We start from the raw sequence: 20,843 nt of genomic DNA on the forward strand, positions 1-20,843 counted from the left end.
AGTTTTATCCTCACAGCAACTACATGAGATGAGTCAGGCTGAGAAAGGGCCCTGGTGTCCGGACAGAGTTTGAACCTCAGTCTCCCAGATCCGGCCTCTCCCTACTGCACTGGCCATGGCATGTATTGGGAGCCTTCCCAGAAAGCCCTGATGAGTTGGCTTCTTTCAGTGTCTGTCGGTTTGCATCCAAGCTATAGTTTCAGGCCAGGGAGTGAGATTCAGCAGCCGTCCTGCTCTTTTGACCTCCGAGACAGGCCCTCTTACTACCTCAGAGGTGCACCCAGGAAATGCCCACGCTCCTGCGCCTGACGCTCAGCAGAACACAGGTGGTAGCTTGTCAGAACGCCTTCTCCACAGCTCACACAGCCTAGGAATTCCTGCTCAGTGTGGGGTGGGAGGTGGGATCCTTGCTGGAGGAAAATGTGCTGGCAGGAAAGGTCAACTCATGGATGTAACATGAAGAAAACTTTTTAATAGTGATAGGTCGTCTTGGGGAGGAAGAGGCAGGCCAGTGTGGCATAGTGGTTCAGGTGGATTCTAACCTGGAGAACCGGGTTTGATTCCCCACTCCTCCACCTGAGTGGCAGAGGCTTGTCTGGTGAACCAGATGTGTTGAAATTATCAAAAATTTATCCAAATATATACAGTATCTCAGGAAAAACTGTAAAAATCAACCTTGCAGGGTTGTTATTACTGCAGATTTTCATGTACAAGATATAACAACTGTGATATAAAGAAAGAGATGTCCATCAAATTAGTAACAATATCATCATAATGTTAGAAGATTATACATTTCAAAATATTCCGGTATCAAAGTGCTGCAACATTTAAAGAAACAAGTTCATCAATGGATATGTGAGGTTGATTTTTACAGTTTTTCATTACAATATATGCCTTGCCTCCTTATATACAACAATTGGTTCGCTGCTGTCTGCTATTTCTAGTTGTGGCTTGTATATTATTTGCGTTGTTTGCAGAACCAAATGTGTTTCCACACTCCTACATTCCTTCTGGGTGACTTTGGGCTAGTCACAGATCGTTCAGACCTCTCTCAGCCCCACCCGCCTCACAGGGTGTCTGTTGTGGGGAGAGGAAGGGAAAGGAGCTTGTAAGCCTCCTTGAGTCTCCTTACAGGAGAGAAAGATGGGGTGTAAATCCAAACTCTTCTTCTTCTTCTTACTACTGTGTGGCAAAAATTGGGCACGATGCTGTCACTTGCTGGAAAATAATTCCCACCCATCCCTCTTGCCTCCACTCCCCAGAGTCGGCCTGATGACTGTGCAGTGTTCAAAGGGGATCCATTGAGACCAGCGGGGTTTGGGGCTCTGAATCAAATGATAAATGGTGTTGGCTACTCTGAGATGTGTCCAGAGCGCCGTCCCAGGACCTAACCGCGGCCCTTTTTGTCTCAGGGAATTAGTGCAAGAGGAGGAGAAACGGTTGATGGAAGAAAGGAAAAAGAGGAAAGAGGAGAAGAAGAAAAGAGAAGCTGCTCCGAAGAAGGTGAGCCTTTTGTTTCTCTGAGAGGGGTACGCAGCCCAGGCGGCTGGCAGCAAATCCCAGTCATCAGAACCGATGCAGTCTCAAAGCTGTTGAGCCTCCGTTGTGTTCTCTTTCCTGTTGTTCTGATGCTCCACACAGACACGGCTCATGTTATCTGGTCCAGTTGCTGCTGGGGTTGTGTTTCTGCTTTTGCCTGGCTGACCATTTCTAACAGAAAAATCTTGCATTTAAACATTTGTGCTGAGTCTGACATACTGTTGTTTGGGAAGGAGGATCTTTTGCCGTTTAATATGCATCTTTGAATGATCTTGTTATGATATTTAAGTTCAGCACTTTTGTTTATGTTCGTAATTCTGTCCGTTTATAGGGCAAGAATGTACCCAGAAGTCATTAATTGGTTGATTGACTTTTTGTTTCAGGCCACTGAACAGAAAAACAAAGGTAGGCCACCTCCGAGGTCTTGACGTAAGTTTGCTGTGGTGCGGTGAAGGACTCTGAAAGTGGAGGAGAAGTGCCAGCTCGCTTCTCAGTGCTGAATCCTTTCTCCAGGCTTTAGCCAAGGCCGTGGCAGAAAGGCAGAGAGGGGGTGGTGAAGGTGGCATGCACATACACACACACACACACACACACACACACGCACACACACACGTTTGCATCACCTGACTGGTTAGGGGAGTGGCTAAGAAGTAGAGCAAGCCAGACCTGAGGAATGAAAAGCCTTGCAATTCTTGACAGAGGGAGTGTGCTGAAGAGAGACCTCCTCCCCCTCCCCCCGTGGCCTGCCTGCTCCCTCTTGTGCTCGTGGTCCCTTTCCTGAGTGACTCTGAGCTCCAAGTCTCTCTTTCCTCCTGGCCCCGTGAGCCTTCAGACAGAGTTGAATATTGATGCGCCTTTGAGCCTGGAAGTCCTTTACTGAGAGGTGGGCAGCATCTCAGTCAGTACTGGCTCTCCTCTGCCAAGCCTGCCGTGGCCCTGGAGCCCTCCTGTGGGCTGTGGTGGGTGAGCTGGAGCAGCGCTGGTTTCCGAGGGCAAGGGCCTTTGCACGCTCAGTCGAGGAGCCGTGACTTGAGAGCAGCCATCGTTTGGAAGCTGGCCAAATAATCATGGCCTTTGGACTGGGGGTGGGGGGTGATGGGGAACTCTCAGGCTCACGCCCCACCTGCCAGGATTGGCTCGGAGTGCTCTGCAGAGCAGGACGGGACGTGAAGAGGGAGAAAGCTTCCTCCTCTGTGCCCCCAGCATCCGACAGTCAGCACTTGGCAGTTCTCTGCATCTGTCTATGCTTAGTTCTTGTGGCTTGACCCATCCCAGTTTTGACAGTCTTGTGAGCCATCCTGCTACGGTGAATAGACTCCCCACCCCCACCCCCCGGCTGTAACCCCTCCATAGTTCTCCCTTCTGTCTCCAAAGCAACCTGGTCTGTTCATGAGCAACTGAGCAGTGAGGAATGTTCACAAAAATTCTAACCCCGCAGGTTTATCTTTTAAGATGCTTGGATTTTATTTTTGTAACCGAAACACCCACTTTTATCAGCAGGGAGGTTTCTGTGGGTATTGACCTACGCTTGTAAGCCACCTTAAACTCTGTATGGAAGAAAGGCTGCTCTTAAAGGTTTTGAGTAAGTAAATAAATAGTTCTGTCTTTTCCTCCCTCCAGTGCCAGAACCACCAAAGCCAGGTGCAAGCCCATCTCAGCCTGCTGTCTCCATTCCTACCGGTACTTCCACGGCAGCCAGCGGCAGCAGTAATAACACCAACAATAATGCCAGACGGCCTGCAGGCAGCCACCCGCAGCCAGCCCCGCAGCAGCCTTCTCCTCGCTACCCACCCCGTGAGGTGCCGCCCCGATTTCGGCACCAGGAGCAGAAGCAGCTTTTGAAGCGTGGGCAGCAGCTGCCGGGGCTTGCAGTGAACCTGGGGGCCGCACCGAAGCCGGCAGACGGCCTGTCAGGAGGCAGCCCGGCCACAAGCACGCAGCCGGCCGTGGCTGGCGGAGACGAGCAGAGCAGCAGCCAAAAACAAGGAGGTGAGAGAGAAAGGGGCGAGGGGGGGCAGCTTTTCCTCCTGTGAAGGCCCACTGGGGGCACTGGGGGGGGGTGCTTGGGCAAAAGCCCCACCAGGTGTGGACCCACTTTCTTAAAACATTTGGTGGGCATCCGGAATAGTGTTGGGTGGTACCACGGAGCCCACGGGCACCACTTTTGGAAACTCCCACTCTCACGTAAGGAGGGCTGCTGCTTCCATAACCCAGGGGTCTGCAACCTGCGGCTCTCCAGATGTTCATGGACTACAATTCCCATCAGCCCCTGCCAGCATGGCCAATTGGATGGGAATTGTAGTCCATGAACATCTGGAGAGTCGCAGGTTGCAGACCCGGTCAATAACCTGTCTTTACAAGAAGCTGAAGGCAGCGAACCTTGGAGACGTGTTCTGCAGGAGCCCCGTTTTATTTGTTTGCAGTATTTCTGCCGCGCCTCCCCAGAACCCTGCCTGAGGCAGCTTATGACAATAGAAAACAATACAATACAAAATGTTAAAAGGTGTTAATTGAAATCCCGCATTAAAGAAGCGCGGCCTGAAATCATAAAAGCAGCGTGAAACGGCAGCTTCCAGGCTAAGGGGGTTTACTTTTTGAAACACAAAGCAGGGGAGGCCTGATCAGGCCAGGCTTTTCCGGCAGCCCCTTCCTGGTGGGGTGGCTGTTTCAGGTGTCTCCAGCGGGGCCTGGGTCTGAGACTGGGGTTTCCAGGTCCTGGGCCAGCGGACGCAGACCTCCTGGCTGCCCATCAGAACTCAGGGGACCCAGCCTCACGGGAGGCGCCACAGAGCCTGGGCTGGCTTTCTGGCTAGCATGGAAGGGTGGGCTAGAGATGCGCCTGCTGGCTGGCGGGGAAGGGGTGGGGATCTGTTAGCGGGCTTCAGGCTCCAGGAGACCGTGCGACCCGCCTGCAGGTGATCCGTGGCTGTGGAGCAGTTGGGCAGAGTTAGTCGAGCATCACGTCTCTGGCCCAACAGGATGCAAGTGGCGCTTGCGTTTGTTACTTGGCTGTTCTGCCGAAAGCACAGCTAGTTCGCTCCTCCTCGTAGGCACAGCAGGGCTGCAGACACCAGCATTCCTTAGACTGGCCGCCTCTATGCTGCCAGGTGAGGCTGGTGGTCCTCCAGAGTCGCCCATGTGTGCACGCTGTGAGTGGCAGCGGGGCCGTTCTGCTCGGGGAGAGTCTGGCGTGATATGCAGCAAGGAAGGCTGCTCCCAGCGGTTCCTTGTGTTTCAGCTCCGTACAGATTGGAACGCAGGTTGTGTCTTGGTTGGACCGCGTCTGCTTCGGGTCTGAAGGCAGGCGTGGCGGCTGGGGAGGTGTGCGGGGAAGGTGGCGAGACCCCAGTAACCTCCTCTGATCTCTTGCTTTTCCCGTAGGCATGCCTCCCATTCGGGACTTGGTCAGCCACTCCCCTAACCAGTCAGGTGATGCAAACGCATTTCCCTTTCATGTGTGTCTCCATGGCTTGGCAGTTCTGTCTGCTCCTTTCACCTTCTTTCTGGGTCACCTGGTCTGTAGGTTGGGAATTTGCTGCCGTCACACCCGGCTTGCCTTTCTCCAGGGGTCAAGGGGCAGCCCTTGGCAACTGCTGCTGTGTTTTGGCTTTTCCTGCATCGCTTCCATCACTAACCGTTGGCTCGAATCCAAATTGCTGCTGAACCAACTGGAAACTGTCTTCTGTCCTGCAGCACAAAACTGCTTTTGAACCCCCCCCCCCCCCCCCGAATTTTGAAAGCGGCTTTCTGGATGGCTGCATTCGCCTGTCAGGAGCAAACCTCAGCTGGTTCATGAAAGGTGGCGATCTAGTGGATTGCCGGCCTCAGGGGCTTTCCTTGTGCTTAGTGCCGCCTGGGAGTGGGCACCTGACGATGGGTAGTTTCTTTCTTCCGCACTGGGGTTCTGAACCTGGGCCCTGTCCTCAAGGGGAGGAAGGGGCTGCAGTTGAGCAGAGGTGTACCCTCCGCCAGCTCAGATGGCTTCCTTGTGCCACATAAACCCAAGGAACCAAGCTAGAGAAAAAAGCGAGGCAAAACTAGAGGCATTTCAAAGAGGAGAGGCACATGCCACACCGTGGGCTGCTTCTTCTCCTGAAGGATGGAGGCCCAAGTTGGCTTCAGAGTATGGGTAGCTGTCAGGGTGGGATGCCACGAGGAAGTCCACGGGCTCCTCTTGCTTGGTGCCTTGACGGTTGCTGCCTGTGTCTGCTGCCGCGTCAGTCCTCCTCTGGCTCAGAACCAGCCTGGGGGTCTCAGCCACTGCTTTTTAGCGTGAGCAAGCTTCTGGCCCCTCCCTGCCAGGATCAGAGACACTGCCCGCATAGCCCCAAGGCCTGGGTGCAAGTCACGCGTTTGCCGCTTACTGCAAGCAGCAGGCTTTTGCAGACCTGGCTGGGTGTTTTGTTTGTTGAAGAGAAAAAGCAACTGCTTTGGGGTGTCCCCTGTTCCATCTGAATCTCTTGCAGGTTCCTGGTTTTCCACGTGTGGCACAGGAATTGCTGAGCACCCTCCCCTTAAGGGCTACCTTGACACAGAGTCTGTGGGCCCCTGTTTGGTGCACCTTTGTTGAGAATGCGAGGAAATGTGCAGGGGGCGCATGCACAAAACAGTGCGGCCCTCGTCCTCCAGTCTGTGGCTCTTGCTTTGCGTTTGCTTGCCACCCTGTGTCCATTGCCGTTCTCCTTGCGTGCCTGTTTGAGTGACGCCGTGTCTCCCTGTTTCCCCCCTAGATCTGAACCACAGCACACGAGGACCCCACTATGAGAGTGCTCACTGGGGAGCTGTCTCTTCCAGTAGCGACTCCAGCACAAATTGGGAGAAAGTCCTCCTAGACGGCTCAGACAAGGAGGCATGGCCCTTCAGCGCCAACGGCAGTGACACGGAGCTGGCTTCAGAATGTATGGACACTGACTCTTCCTCGAGCTCCGGGTCAGAGAAGAGCCTGGCGCTCATGGCTTCCAGAGGCCCAGGCGCGGATGGCGGCGTGCTGAACGGCATTGGGCACAGCTCTCCGGCCACGTTCGTTGGCGGTAGCCACAGCAATAACGGGAGTGGAGGCGGCTTGAGCCGGCCGTGGGGCATGTGTCTCAGCGCCGGGATGAGCACAGGTCAGGCCTCAGCAGATGCTTCCAAGGGCATATCTGAAGGTGGCCGTGGCAGGGGGAACTCTTGGGGCATGCTCAACCCATCGCCCAGCGGAGGGCTGAATCCCAGCACTTTGAATGCCAGCAGCAGCTGCGGTGCCTGGCCCACGTTGGAGAGCAACTGGCACCCCCTGAAAGGGCCTGGTGGAGGTGGCGGTGGCGGAAGTCAGGGAGGGAGCAATCCAAGCAGGACCCCTGGCCCCTGGGGGAGCCTCTCGGAGAGCAGCCGTGATGACCAAGCCAATGGTGCCAGGAAGGTTTCGCAGAGCAGGCAACCTCAGAACCTTAACCCTGAAACAAATGGACCAAATAGTAACACTACTAACGTGATGACCTCTAGTTTACCAAACTCCGCCGGCTCTGTGCAGGCGAACGAGCCAGCCGGCAGCGACGCAGGGGCCGGGGCCTGGGGCCGGGGCGGCAGGACCTCTCTCCCTCTGCTCCAGACCTCACCGGCACTCAGCGGCCCGTCCGTTCCTCATGTGAGCAACGGTGAAGTGAAAATCAGCAGCACGGCTTGGGCGGGCACCTGCGAGCCCACCTACTCCGGAGACCGAAGGTCTGACTCCAACAGCGGAGCCAGCAGCAACACTGTGAATGCAACTCTAATGCAGCCGGGGCTCAGCAGGGCTAGCAGCACAAACTTTGAAACCAACGGGGATAAAGGAGCAGGGGAGTGGGAGGGAGCCGGGACAGCCTGCCCCCCAAACTTGCCATGGGGGGGCAGCTCAGGCTCCGGGGGCAGCCGGGGAGGCTGGAGCAGGCTGCCCCAAAGCAACAACTTTGCAGACGGAGAGTGGAACCAGATGCTGAGCAATCGGTGCCCTTCCGAGAACGGCAGCGGGAGCGTCAGTTTCACGAGCATGTGGCAATCCACCGAGGAGGAGAGCGCGAGCACGGAAGGGCAGAGTTCCGCGCCCTCTCCCTTCCCAGAGCAGCACGGCAGGGGAGCGAAATGGGCCAGCCCGGGGGGGAGCGAAATGGGCCCCGACAGCCCCCAGGAAAGAGCAGCGGTGGACGAAGGGGCCGGTCACGAGAGAGGGAAAGCTGACCCGTACGCGCTGCTCCAAAGCATCCTGAACAGGACAGGCTTGGACCCGCGAGTCCTTTCCAACTCCGGCTGGGGCCAGACGCCCATCAAGCAGAACACCTCCTGGGACATGGCGGCTTCCCCCCGAGCAGAGAGGAAGGCAGACAACGGCACCGAGGCTTGGGGAGGCCGCAGCTCAGGGGGAGGTGTGGAGAGGCCTGGCGGGAACTATGGCTCTTCGGGGTCAGGGTGGAGCGAGCCAAAGTCTGCTCTGAGGTGGGGAGACGCCAAGGTCTCCAGCAGCCAGGGGGGCTGGGAGCAACCCGCCCCTTCCGCACAGGCCAAAGGCAATCAGTCGTGGGCGGCGGGTGGCAAAGACAACAAGTCCTCGCTTTCCCTGTGGAACGATGGGGAGAAGTTAAAACCGGGGCCGGGAGACAGGCAGAAGGCGAGCCCCGTGTGGACAGGCCCAGCTGTCGACGGCTGGGGGGAGAACTGGAGAAGTAGCAACCACTGGGGCGAGGCGAAGAAGTCCAGTTCCGGCAGCTTGGCGGCAAGCGTGGGTCGGGGCAGCTGGAAGGAACCGAAGCAAAGGCTGGCGCTGGCCGCTGGGGAGGGCAGAAGACCCAGCTCAGGCCCCTCATCAGGTGGGAGGAGCCCCCCAAGCCGAGCCAAAGCCAGGGCTGGGGGGAGCCTCCGAACCCAGTTTCTCCTCGGAACCTCACTTGACTAGGAGGCAAGGCAGCAAGATGTCCGGGGAGCTGGGAGCCGAGAGTAGGAGGTAGTTCCCAGGTGGAGGCGATGCAGACGCAGCCAAGGAAGAGGAACCCACCGGGTGGGAGGAGCCTTCCCCCGAATCAATTCGCCGTAAAATGGAGGTCGACGACGGGACCTCCGCTTGGGGGGACCCGAGCGGGTACAACTACAAGAACGTGAATTTGTGGGACAAGAACACCCCAAGAGTGGGCGACCCTTCGGACCAGCAAGCACACGGCCCTCCGCAGCACCTGCCAGCCCATGCAGCACCCGGCCCAGAAAATGGTGGTGGCAGCAGCAGCTCCAGTAAGCTCTCCTTTGGGGTATAGCCTGCCTGCCTCTCCTGTAATATCCTGGGAGTAGGAGTTGGGGGCCCCTCTCACACCCTTCCCAGTCGCCCCAAGCTCTGTGACTGCAGCAGCCCAGCAGCCTCATGCATAAGAAGTTGCCAGAGTGGGAGGCTGGCCAGAGCTAGCCCCAATCTGGAACGAGGTTGGCCCACTGGGCAGACCTCGGCTGTTTTTGGGCACTTCCGGTCTGTGCTTGATTTTAAATCGCCTGAAGGGGAATTGAGGCTGCCGTTCACACTGGACATGTCCGGTGCCCAGCGCAGGTGCCACACTGGTGGTCATGGAACAAACCAACCCCCTCCTGGGCCCTTTTTGCCAAGGGACTCGGGTGCCTGCTCCCACGGCTGGCGGGGGAAGAGTGCCTGGCTGGCTGGGTGGCTGGCTGGAAACTAGACCTTCACACTAGTCCTTTTTTGCTACGATTGAGCCGGCAAAATGGGCTCCGGTCTTGGGCCTTCCTGCTAACCTCTGTCTCTTTTGAAAGGTTGGGGAGAGCCCCCTCCCCCACCAACCACTGTAGACAATGGCACATCGGCGTGGGGCAAGCCTGTCGACACGGGGGCCAGCTGGGGGGACTCCATCGGCGATGCAGGTGGCACCGCGAACTGGGGGAGCTTGCCCGCTAGTCAGCCGGCTCCGAATAAAGCTGGTAGGTGTTGGGGGGAGGGAAGGAGGAGGGGCTCTGGGGCTTGACTGGAGCTGGCTGCTCTCCCCTCCGGGCTGGGCGGTTTTGCCAGCTGAGAAGCAGCCCGCCTGGCAGGTGACCCGGGCACCGTCCGCAGCCAGGGGCACAGTTCTGCGTTGAAGAGTGGCTGTGTGTGTTCCACCTTGGGAAGACCCCAGAGTCTGCCTGGCCGAGCTGGCCCGGCTGGTGTAGGGGGGAGCAAGCATGCCCTTGGCAGCGGGTATCCTGCCAAGAAAGCGGCTGGGAAGGGCTCGGAGGATGTGGACATTGGAATGTGGAACAGCAGCTCAGCCCAAGACGGCGGCCCCGCTCTGGATTGGTCGTCTTATGCAAAGAGGCTGCCCCCCAAGGTGCGTTCCAACTTCAGTCAAACAGGAGGGGGGGGGGGGGGGCTAGCCAATGTCTGTCTAAGCCCCTTTCCATGTCCTTTAATAGTACTGGGTGTTCCCAAGCAGGCAGGCAGGAGTGGATGGGTGGGTGGGCTCGGGGGTCCCCTGGGCCCTGCTTCCTGTCCGTAGTTGTGCTTCGTGGCCTGACAGTGGAAGGCAGGGATTCTTTTTCGTTCATGCCAATTTTCTCTCTGCTTTTCAACCCACATAATCCTGCCACGTGGGAGGGGGCGGGCCAAGGCCAGCCTAATGGAGTGCTTTTTTCAAAGAATCCAAGCTGCATTTTAATTTTGATTCTGTACATTTTAAAAGGAGCCACGATTAAATCCGACATGCACTTGATGCATTCAGCAGGCCTTGCCGTTCCATATTGCTCCACAGAAACTTTAATACAGTGCTTTCTTGGTTTAGGGAACAGTGAAAAATGGAAATAAGCAAGATGAAACATGGATCCCAAATAAACCCACATGTAAAGCAAGCTGGCCCATCTCAGCTACTCCAAAAGTAAAACTGGCTAGCAGTCCTTGCAAGCCCCGAGTAGCTTGAGACCACCCCTTGCCTGCCCCTCTTGTTTCTCCCCATATTTCCAAAAGTACCCATGAGCATTACAGAAGTCAGCACTTACAAGTCCCCCACCCTGCAGGCATCAACCCAGGGTGGAGGCAGAGAGAAAGCGATAGGGGCGGGGTCTGTGGGTCTGCTCTTGGCTCGTGTTGGGTTTCTTCTATACAGAAGTCGCTACCCACATCTTACAGAGAGGTGGTGCAGGAGGAGACCACGCACAGCAATAAGATGGACCTGCCTGGAGGTGAGTGTGGGTGCAGGAAAGGCAGCAGAGGCCCCGGAGTTCCCCTGCAGGTCCTTTCAAATCCCAAATCCCACTTGCCCAAGTGGCTAAAGATGAGCCTTGTTGTCTGGTAGCTACGCTGAGCTCCACTGAGCAGGTTTTTGCCTGAAGCCACCCACTTACGGTTAAAACATGCTGTCCATCAGCAAGGAGTAGTGAGTTTAAAACATTCTAATCACAGAACTAGGGGTTTGGGTTCCCCACTCCTCCACCTGAGTGGCAGAGGCTTCAGTGGCCTGCGCTGTAGGCCAGAGGACTTGGGGGGGGGGGAGGGGGGGCTGCAGTGCAAACCCTCCTCTGGGAGGAGGACAGCTGGAGCTGGTGGGGCAGCCCCTTCTGCAGACAGGAAGGTCCAGGTGGGACCTGGGCTGAGGGTGCTCTCTCTTCCTGCCCAGGGGTCTTGCCGGACAAGCGGATGGAGATGGAGAAGCACAGCCTGACTGCTGGCGATTACAGCCGGGTGGTGGGGAAAGGCCCGGCCTCCCGCCCTCAGATTTCCAAAGAGTCTTCCATGGATTCCGAGAATCCCTTGCTTTGACAGGGTGAGGAAAGGAGGGGTTGAAGTCAAGTAGGAAGCTACCTAGGAACTTAGCCTAGAAGGATTTTTAGATCTGGGCCTGCTGCATGTAGCTTATCCCGGCAGAGCCAGGCAGGAATGTAGCTGGGAAGGGGAAATTTGTTGTCCTTCCACTCACCCATTTTGTTCTGCCAAAGGGTTGCCTGATAAGAGGGCATCTTGCGAGAGGTGATTTTACTCAGCGGTTCTCAACCTGTGAATTGTGGCCCCTTTACAGGAGTCAAACGACCACCCCTAACAGGGGTCTTACAGACCATAGGAAAACACATATTTCCGATGGTCTTAGGAACCGAGACACAAATAATGTTGTGGTTGGGGGTCACCACAACATGAGGAACTGTATTAAAGGGTCGCAGCATTAGGAAGATTGAGAACCACTGATTTTACTGAACTGTGGGGGTGGGGGATGATGCTTGTGAACAGGAATGTTTTCTTCAGAAACTTCACCAGAAGTTCCTGATTGGCTTGCCACCAGGAATCCCTGCCTCTCGCCTCTCCAGATAGCTCCATTGTACTTGGCAGGGTGCTGAATCAGTAGGGCCAGGCCGGGCCCTGCCTGTGGCCACAGAACTGATTTGTGTAGAGTTTATCCGCCTTTGGGCTTGAGGGTCAACTAACTCTTCGCCTCTCCTGTTCTCTGCTGCTCTCCTCCTGCTATTTCTCGCGCTCCTGGGCTCCCTGGCTCCTCTGCCTCGTCTCTCCGGACAGGATGGCCTTCTTGTAGCAGACGATCCCCCAAATGCGCAGTTTCTGTCCAGCCAGAGTGCAAAGCCTTCCCTTTCCAGCAGCACACTACCTAACCAGGCCGTTAGCTCCCTGGCCGGGCTAGGAATGCAAAACTTGAATTCTGTTAGACAGGTAAGGCCGGGAATCCCCCCCCCCCCTTCCCTCTGGTGGCGTTCCAATGTGCCCCAGTGGCTTTCCTGAGCCCTGATGCAGAACTAGAGGCTGGCTGGGGCCCCAAGCAGGTTCACCCCCCCCCCCTGCAGGCAGTGCAAGAGGCCCTTCCATGACCCACCCAGCCTTTGTGGTTTGCGTGGAGCCAGCAGCCCAGACCTTTCCCCACTGGAATTGGGCTCGTTTCAACCCCTCGTCCTTCTGAGCTGCTCCTCTCCTTTTGTTTGCTTCGCTAACTTCTCAATTCCTCTGGTGCCTCCGTCTCTAACGCCAGCCCCACTTACCCACCCCTCGGCTAAAGGCCTGCCTACAGGTGTAGCTTTTCTGGACATTCTGGAGGGTAGAATTTCTTGTCTGGGAAATGTGAAGTGGTGCGGGGAGGCGGGCTTGGGCTGAAACTCTGGGACCTAAGAACGGCACATGCTCTCCAGGAGGGCATTCAAAATGCGAGAGAGACTTGGGTTCCCATCCCTGCTGAGCTGCAGTTGTGGGGACGCTGACTGCGTGATGGGCTTGTGGAGATCTGCTCAGCCGCCTCCCCCCCCCTCTCTGCAGAACGGCAACCCCAGCACGTTTGGGGCCCCGGCTGCACAGTCCCGGAGCCTGCCGCCTCCACTCGCCCAGCCTCTGAACTCCTCGCAACCTAGCCCACGAGCTCAAGTGCCTGCCCCGCCGGTGCCGTCCCCTCAGGTGGGTGAGAGAGCGAGAGCTCTTTCTCTTGGGACACGCCCCTCTTCCAGGTCACAGAGGCTGCCGAGGGCTGGGCTGGCCCCTCTTGCTCTCCTGAGGCACCTGCCCTGCTCCAGCCTCCCCCCCTCCCCAACAGCCCCTGCTGAGAACGGGGAGGCTGACTATACCAGGGAGGGGCCTTGGTCCCACTCCTTGGGCAGAGGGTGGCAGCAGGATACTAGCCCGGGGGTGGGGGTGGGGGGGTGGCCTGTGATCTGCTTGCTTCCTGGAGCCAATTGCAGTAGCTGACTGGGGGCCCCTCCTGTCCTGCTGTCTCCCCCCTGTAGGTCCCCGTCTCTCTGTTAAAATACGCACCAAATAATGGGGGGCTGAGCCCACTCTTCGGCCCGCAGCAGGTAGCCATGTTGAACCAGCTCTCCCAGTTGAACCAGCTTTCCCAGATCCCCCAGTTACAAGTAAGTGGAGGGACTGTGTTGTCACGCCCCCTCCTGCCCCCGCTCTCCAGTCCTTCTTGGTCTAACCGTCTCTCTCTCTCTCTCTCAGCGGCTGCTTGTCCAGCAGAGGAAGGCCCAGGCTCCGAGGAACCCGGGAGCCGCTGGGAGCCGTCAGCCGGAGCAGCAGGTAGCGGTTTTTCTGCCCAGCCCGCCTTGTGCTGCGTGCGAAACGCGTCTCTTTCCCTCGGATCTGGTGGTTCGGACTTCCGTGAAACGGCCCCGGGAAAGGGCTGGCAGCTGTCACAGCCTCCGCTGAATGCGAGAGCAGGCTCTCCCACCCCTCCGGACAGGGCTGGCTTTGGGGTGTGGCGGAGGGCGGGGTCACAGAAGTGGGCGTGGAAGCGAGCGCGTGTCTGCATGCGTGACGTGCGTGGGCCTGACTCTCTCTGTCTCTCTGCCACGTCCACACAAGTGCCCGGGGGTGGGGGGGAGCTGGAGGATGGTGGCGAGAAATGGGAATTTCCTCTCGATGCCCCGTCATTTGGCTTGCAGCCAAACCTGATTCAGTGGGAGAGGAGGGCGCGTGTGCGTGCATGCGTGTGTGCCAGCTTCCACGTTCTCCCAGCGTGGGGGTGAGGTTGCGGGGGCAGCTTTGTCAGAATGGAGGCCGTGGGCCTGAGGCGCTGGGCCAGGCCTGAGCTGCTCGTATCACTCCTGCCTCTGTCCCCGTGCCTTGCAGAGCCGCTCCCTGGGTCTGCCGCAGCCTTGCCAGCTGGATCCCAGCCTCCTCCTGAAGCAGCAGCAGCAGCAGCTCCAACCACCCGCCTTGAAAGCCTTTCTGGAGAGCGAGCTGCAGAAAGGGCCAACACAGAGCAGTCCCTTCGGCAACTTCCCTCTCGGTAGGTCTGGACTCAGCAGCTGCCAATGAAGACCTGGTACAACGGCTCTGTCCTGCCGGGCAGCCTGGAAGGGGTGTCTGATCCAGCTGGTCCCGGGTGACGTCACCCTCTCCTCTGTTGCAGGGCTGAACTCCAATTTGAATGTAAACGTGGACCTGGGCAGTATTAAAGAGCCACAGTCTCGGCTGAGGAAGTGGACGACGGTGGACAGTGTGGCTGCAAACGCCTCGCTGGATCAAAATGTCAGCAAAAATGGTAGGACCTTTTTCTACATCACCTTGCTCAGGTGCATTCAGGGGGCCACAACTGGCTAGAAACACCAAGGGGCCCAGTCACAAGGAAGGGTAAAAAAATACGAGCATCACAGAGCGAATAAGAACAAAGGGGGAGTCGGAAAGGCCGGCAAGATGGAAGCATTCGCTGCCCTTCACCGTCCACCTGATGGAACAACCCGAGTCTTGAAGCCCCTGCAGAACTCCCTCAGGTCTCCCTTGAAAGAGAGTTCCACTAGGCCGGGACCAGAGCCTTTGCTCAAGGACAGCCAGATAGCTTTAGGGCCAGGGACCACCAATAAGTTACCCCTGTTGGACGAAGCACTCTATGATGGGGAGGGTGGTATATTGAGAGAGGCAGCCCCACAGGTATGAAGGGCCTGGACTCTAAGGGCTGTGAGGGTTGACACGCAAACTTGGAACCTGATTTGGACCTCTGCCTGGTCAGCTGGTCAAATGTGTGCCCACCATGAGCCCCCTTCCCCCCCCCCAAAAGGACCTACGCGACCACATTCTGGCCCAGCTGGAGTTTCTTCAGGAGTCTGGAGTCCCGTGGGAAGAGGGCCCATTGCCCGGAAGCAGGGAGGGTCCTGGGAGGACGGGATTGGGTAGAGCTGCCTTCAGGGGTTCCAGCGGCTGTCCTCCTTGCCCCCCCTCCTCCCCAGGTGCTATTTCAGGCGGCTTCAGGTTGGAGGAAGCGCTGTTTGGCCCCTACGACTTCATGAGCAGCAGTCATTCGCCAGCCAGTCCTCCAGGCTCCATTGGGGACGGCTGGCCACGTGCCAAATCGCCACCCAACAGTTCTAGCAGTGTCACCTGGCCCCCAGGTGAGCTCCTGCTAGGGCTTCTCTGAGGGTGGGGGGACAGAGCGGGAGCGGCAGTTTTCTGGCAGGGGTGGGGCCGCTAGCAGCACAGCTCAGCAGTGGCTGGCACTGCCTGGCGGAGGGCCTTCTCCAGAGGGAGAGCCCCGTGGGCCACGTCAGGCTGCTTGGAAGTGGTGGCCCGTGCGCAGCTTCAAACTGCCCCTGACGCCCAGCCCAGAACGGCGGTCTAGGGGGATGTCACGGGCTGGGATCCCATGACTGCTCCACCGGACCCTGCAGGCTTAGGATTTCCTTCTGTGTCGTAGCCCGATCCAGCTCATGCGACTATAGGAACGTGCCCGCCCCCTCCAGGGAACCGGGCAGGGTTATCCGTCATGCCATCAGGTCCGAGTCAGGTCAAAACCAGACTGGCGCTGACCCAGTTCTTCTGGTTCTGACCCTGTGGGTCATTCTAGAGTTCCGCCCTGGCGAGCCCTGGCAAGGTTACCCGAACATCGACCCTGAAACCGACCCCTTCGTCACACCTGGCAGCGTCACAAACAATCTGTCGATTAACACTGTGAGGGAGGTTGACCACCTCAGGGACAGGAGCACCGGTACGGTCTGGAGGGGCAGCCAAGGGGAGGGGCCGGGCAGGGTGCGGCTGGGGGCCGAGGGGCACATCCCTGCCACAAGGGCCTTTGCTTGCTCTGGCCGAAGGGGGGCGGCCCGAAGCTGAGCCATTGGCAGGCCCAGCCTCGGCTCCCTTGCTGGCCACAGCCGAGGGAGAGCAGCCTGCCTTCTTCATCGGGGCTGTCCTTTCCCCAGCAGGGTCATCCTCATCTCTGAACACCGCGCTGCCTTCGACTAGTGCCTGGTCCTCCGTTCGTGCCTCCAACTTCAATGTTTCCCTCAGCAGTACAGCACAAAGCACTTCAGGTGAGGGCCTGGGGCCCAGGCTGGGGGCGGCAGCCCTTCCCCCGAGCTGCCCTGGCTGCCGCCGGCTTCTGCTTTCCCAGCCGTGCTCACCGTCCGGCCTGTGTCTCGCCTTCTCCCCCCGTCCCCCACCCTCAGCCAGAAACAGTGACTCCAAATCCACTTGGTCTCCGGCTTCCATGAACAACACCTCTCTGGCTCATGAGCTGTGGAAGGTCCCCCTGCCTGCCAAGGGCGGCGTCCCTGGCCCCACACGGCCCCCTCCAGGGCTGACTGGCCAGAAATTCCCGCTGTCCACCTGGGACCACTCCCTGCGGTTGGGGGGCGGCTGGAGCACTTCCGAGGCCAGATATACCCCTGGTAAGAGCTTCCTTTGACCTTGTCCCACCTGCTGCTTGGTTGTGGTGGGGGTTGCGGGGTGGGGGGGGGAGGATTGTGGCTGCTGTTGGCCCTGCATTTCTGAGCATCACAAATGCACAGAGCCTCAGAGCCGGCACCCTGACTCTGCAAGGGGAGGTCTGGGGTGTTCTGCTTTGAGGCGGCTCCCTTGAAGGGTGGGAAGAATTTGCCTCCGTGGTGTGGAGGGGAGTCTGCCGTGGTGTGTCTCTGCACGTCTGCCAGTCCCAGAGGAGGCCAGCTGGGTCTGTGTGGGACGAAAGAGGCTCCAACGCCCACGTGATCGGTCTCTTGTAGGTTCCCACTGGGCTGAGAGCAACTCAGGGAGACTAACCAGCTGCTGTCTCATCCTGAAGAACCTCACGCCGCAGGTGAGTGGGGTGCTGCCCCCCCCCCCCCCGAGGCTCCTCGGGCCCCCTTCCCCGCCCCACACATGTGTCACGCTCTGTGTGGTTCCTTCTGCAGATCGACGGCTCCACTCTGCGGACACTGTGCATGCAGCACGGGCCTCTGACCACCTTCCACCTGAACCTGCCACATGGCAACGCCTTGGTCCGCTACAGTTCAAAAGAAGAGGTAGTGAAGGCACAGAAATCTCTTCACATGTGAGTATGGGGTGCAAGAGGGAGGGGTGGTGCAGGGAGGAGTCCGGCTGAAGCGGGGGTCCCGGCGGCTGCGCAGGGGCTGGCAAGGGGGTCTGCCTGTCCTTCACTCCCTGGCTGCAGGGAAGCAGGAGAGGCCGTAGTTGGGAAATGTAAACACACGCGGGGTTTCAAGACGTCGCTGTCCCCCCCTCCCCCCCGCCTCTCTGTTGAGCCCACTCACTGGTGGAGTGAGGTGTCAATCTCTGGGCAAACCCACTGGAGGGGGTAGACAGCAGGAGTGACAGGCCCAAGGCTGACCCTGTGAAGCATTGGGGGAAGGGGTCTTTCAAGCTCTCACTAGTGCTGCCCTGGGTGCTGTGGCGAGACGGGGTCGAGGACCCTGAGGGCAGGTGGTGGAGCGTGTGGGGCCCCCCCCTCAGGTGGCGACCCTCCTGACCCCTTCTGACCCTTCTCTTCCCCCTCCCCCCTCAGGTGTGTCTTGGGGAACACTACAATCCTCGCCGAGTTTGCCAGTGAAGAGGAGATCAGCCGCTTCTTTGCACAAGGCCAGTCTCTGACCCCCTCCCCCTCCTGGCAGTCCCTGGGCCCCGGCCAGAGCCGGCAGGGGTCTGTGGACGGCCCCCACGCCTTCCCGAACCGCAGCGACCCCAGTCACCACTGGAACGGTTCTGGGCTGCCGGGAGCCGGCGGTGGGGAGCTCCCGGGCGCGTCCCTCTGGAGCGGCCCCAACTATTCCACCAGCCTGTGGGGCTCCCTGGGCAGCAGCGACGGCCGGGGGCTTGGCGGCCCCTCCCCGCTCAATGCATTCCTCTCTGTCGACCACCTGGGGGCGCGGGGGGGCAGCCCATGTAACCCTCTGTCCTCCTTCAGCGAATGAAACTGTGACCTCGGAAGCTGTGAGGAAGCAGCACTAGAAGTTCGACTCCCCGTTCACCCCCCTGCATCCTTTGGCGGGCGGTGGGGGGGGGGGATCACCTGTGGAAGCAGTTACTTTTGTGCACATCCCCCCGTCCCCGTGTATTTACCCCCAACGTGCCAGTTTGAATACTTGAATCATGCAGGCCAAGTTTATAATGTGAAAAAAGTGATGGAAAGTGATGGGTGGGACCCCCCCCCCGAGGGCTTCTGTCCCTTTGAGAAGCCTCCCCAGAGCCCGCTCGCTCGGTGCCTGTGTGTGTCTCTGTTTTAGTTCTCCTTTGGACTGGCTCTTGTCGTGCGTGTGCTGATCATGTGGGCGTTAGATCCTCCATCGCCCCACACAGACCTATCTGGCCTGCTTTGTGCCTGGCAGGGGTGGCTGTTGACCTGCAGCGTTCCCTGGCAGGGGGCTCCATGGTGCCTTGATGCCCCCCCCTCCCCAGCCAGAATTGAGCACCAAACCAAGGAGGAAGAGGGAGGGCAAAGCTCGGCTCCAGGAGAGTCTGGCGGAGCAGCATGGGAACCACACGGCACAGTGTGCGGCTGAGGCGTGCGGCCCGGCCCGGCCCGGCGTCCTGGGCGGGTTCTGCACTTTCCATAGGCTTCTAGGTTTTTTAATTTTTTTGTGGCGGGGGGAGGGGGAGGGAAAGGGCTCCTGTGCTGGGGCACTGCCTTGTTTACAGAAATTGTGTGTCATCCTTTTTTTGAGAAACAATGTTTACTCTTCCATCCTTTAAAAATATATTTTTAAAAAACCACCAACAGAAGCAGGACAGATCCAGATGCTTTGCTCTCTCTTTCCCGCTCTCTCTCTGGGAATCCCGAGTAGTTTTTGGCTGCCACGTTGTGTGCGTGTGTGCGTATATCTTCCCTCCCGACTCACAGAGCGTGGCTCTCAGGAAAACCAAGGTCCTTTGTACAACTCTGTAGTTCCTTATAGGAAAATAACGTTTAGCACTGATCTTACGACTTACTCGGTGAAACTTTCTTCTGCCAAAAATTGCATCAAATTGCTGGACTCGGCCTGCTGGAGGTGAGGTGGGGGTGGGGTGGGCGTAGCCTCTGAATTTCTTCATTCCTCCCTCCCCCAACCCCACCCTTGTGAGTGTGTTCAGTGTTTAACCTTCAAGCCGAACTGAGTAACTATGCAGACTATAACTGAGGCCCTGGGCTTACAAAAAATTTCTTGTAATTTTAAATGTTTAAAAAGTCCTTGCAACTGCTTTTCTTGTGAAAGTGTTAAAATCATCATCCCCCCCCCCCTTCTGCCACAAATGGTATTATATTACTTGTTGCTTGTTTAGCCGGGAAGACGGAAGAAAGACTAAACAAGGATAAAAAAATGTTAACTGTGCTGACAAATTCATTTCATTGCCTTGATTCTTAGCTGTTGTGTCTGAAGATGCTAAAGAAGTCAGTGGCTTTTTAACTGTTTACAAACAGGGGTGATTGTAAAATGTACAGTCGGGTTTTGTGTTTGGAATTATGAAGTTTCTCCAGCTATTAATAAATTGTGACACTCTGGGCTGCTTACCATAGAACTGCCGCCTGCACCTGTGTGATTTTGTTTTTGCTATGCAAGTCCCTTCTGGTGACAACAGGAGAACCAGCGTGGCGCAGTGGTTAAGAGCAGGTGCACTCTAATCTGGAGAACTGGGTTTAATTCACTGCTCTTCCTCTTGAGCTGTGGAGACTTATCTGGTGATCCAGATTAATTTGTGCACTCCAACACACACCAGCTGGGTGACCTTGGGCTAGCCACAGCTCTTTGGAGCTCTCTCAGCCCCACCCACCTCCACAGGGTGTTTGTTGTGGGAGGGGAGAAGGGAAAGGAGATTGCAAACCTCTTTGAGTCTCCTTACTGGAGAGGAAGGGGGATATAAATCCAACTGTTCTTCTCTTTCTTGACAGGTAGCAACTCTGCGCATGTCCTTTTGCAGTCTTTGCTTGCTGGGTGTGGCCCTGCCTTCTCTTGCCGCCCAGCCCTGTCCTGGATGGTCCAGGCTGGCCTGATCTGGTCAGAGCTCAGGTGCAGGGAGGGTCAGCCCTGGGCGGCCGGTGGCCAGAGGACTCCTGCAGCATCACTGCGCAGAGACAGGCGGTGGCAGACCCATTCGGTTTTGTTCCTTGAAAGGCTGCAACTTGGCAGGAAAAAGAAAAAGCAGAAAAGAAAAAGCTGGGGCACTTTTGCCTGGTTCCCTCCCCCGCTCCTTGTTTGTCTTGCTTATCTTGCCTTTCACCGCAGCAAGGACCCAAGCGCCTTCCCTCTCATCCTGACGACGACAACAACCCTGTGCAGTAGGTTGGCTGAGAGTGTGTAGCTGGTCCCAGGTCTCCCAGAAAGCCTCCATGGCAGAGTAGGGGGTTTGAACCTGGCTTTCCCGGCCCTCGCCAGTCCCTTTCACCACAAAACCTCTTCTGGGTGCCTGACCATGGGCTGGTGGCAGTGCTTGTGCTGTGCAGGCAAAGGGCTCCGCTGGATGGGCTCCGTGGGCCTGCTGGAGACAGACACTTGTCTGGCTTTCCCCTGGAGAACTGCACCAACCCCCCCCGAGTGCTGGAAGCCTCTCAGACTTTTGAGTCCAAGCTGCCTCTTCATCAGGGCTGGGGTCCAAGCCCCTAAAGGCCCCCATTCCAGTCACACCATTACTACTGTTGCTGAGCCAGTAGATGCTG

General features: G+C 57.6%; 1 protein-coding gene across 1 annotated transcript; it reads left to right on the forward strand.

The window, feature by feature from the left end:
- Positions 1 to 1,243: 1,243 nt before the first annotated feature.
- TNRC6A (trinucleotide repeat containing adaptor 6A) lies at positions 1,244 to 19,708 on the forward strand. The gene is given in 26 exon segments (XM_048494167.1): positions 1,244 to 1,503; positions 1,923 to 1,944; positions 3,160 to 3,528; positions 4,921 to 4,968; positions 6,270 to 8,440; positions 8,499 to 8,775; positions 9,304 to 9,468; positions 9,580 to 9,854; positions 10,305 to 10,394; positions 10,651 to 10,683; positions 10,686 to 10,701; positions 11,136 to 11,257; positions 11,259 to 11,282; positions 12,026 to 12,175; positions 12,770 to 12,904; positions 13,231 to 13,359; positions 13,448 to 13,525; positions 14,078 to 14,237; positions 14,361 to 14,492; positions 15,175 to 15,336; positions 15,789 to 15,929; positions 16,144 to 16,251; positions 16,387 to 16,608; positions 16,942 to 17,015; positions 17,110 to 17,249; positions 17,721 to 19,708. Coding segments are annotated over 26 exon segments (5,811 nt in total). The 5' UTR covers positions 1,244 to 1,341; the 3' UTR covers positions 18,127 to 19,708.
- The last annotated feature ends 1,135 nt before the right edge of the window (positions 19,709 to 20,843 follow it).

Source organism: Sphaerodactylus townsendi, linkage group LG04, assembly GCF_021028975.2.
Source record: "Sphaerodactylus townsendi isolate TG3544 linkage group LG04, MPM_Stown_v2.3, whole genome shotgun sequence".
In the NCBI taxonomy this organism is placed as follows: Eukaryota; Metazoa; Chordata; class Lepidosauria; order Squamata; family Sphaerodactylidae; genus Sphaerodactylus; species Sphaerodactylus townsendi.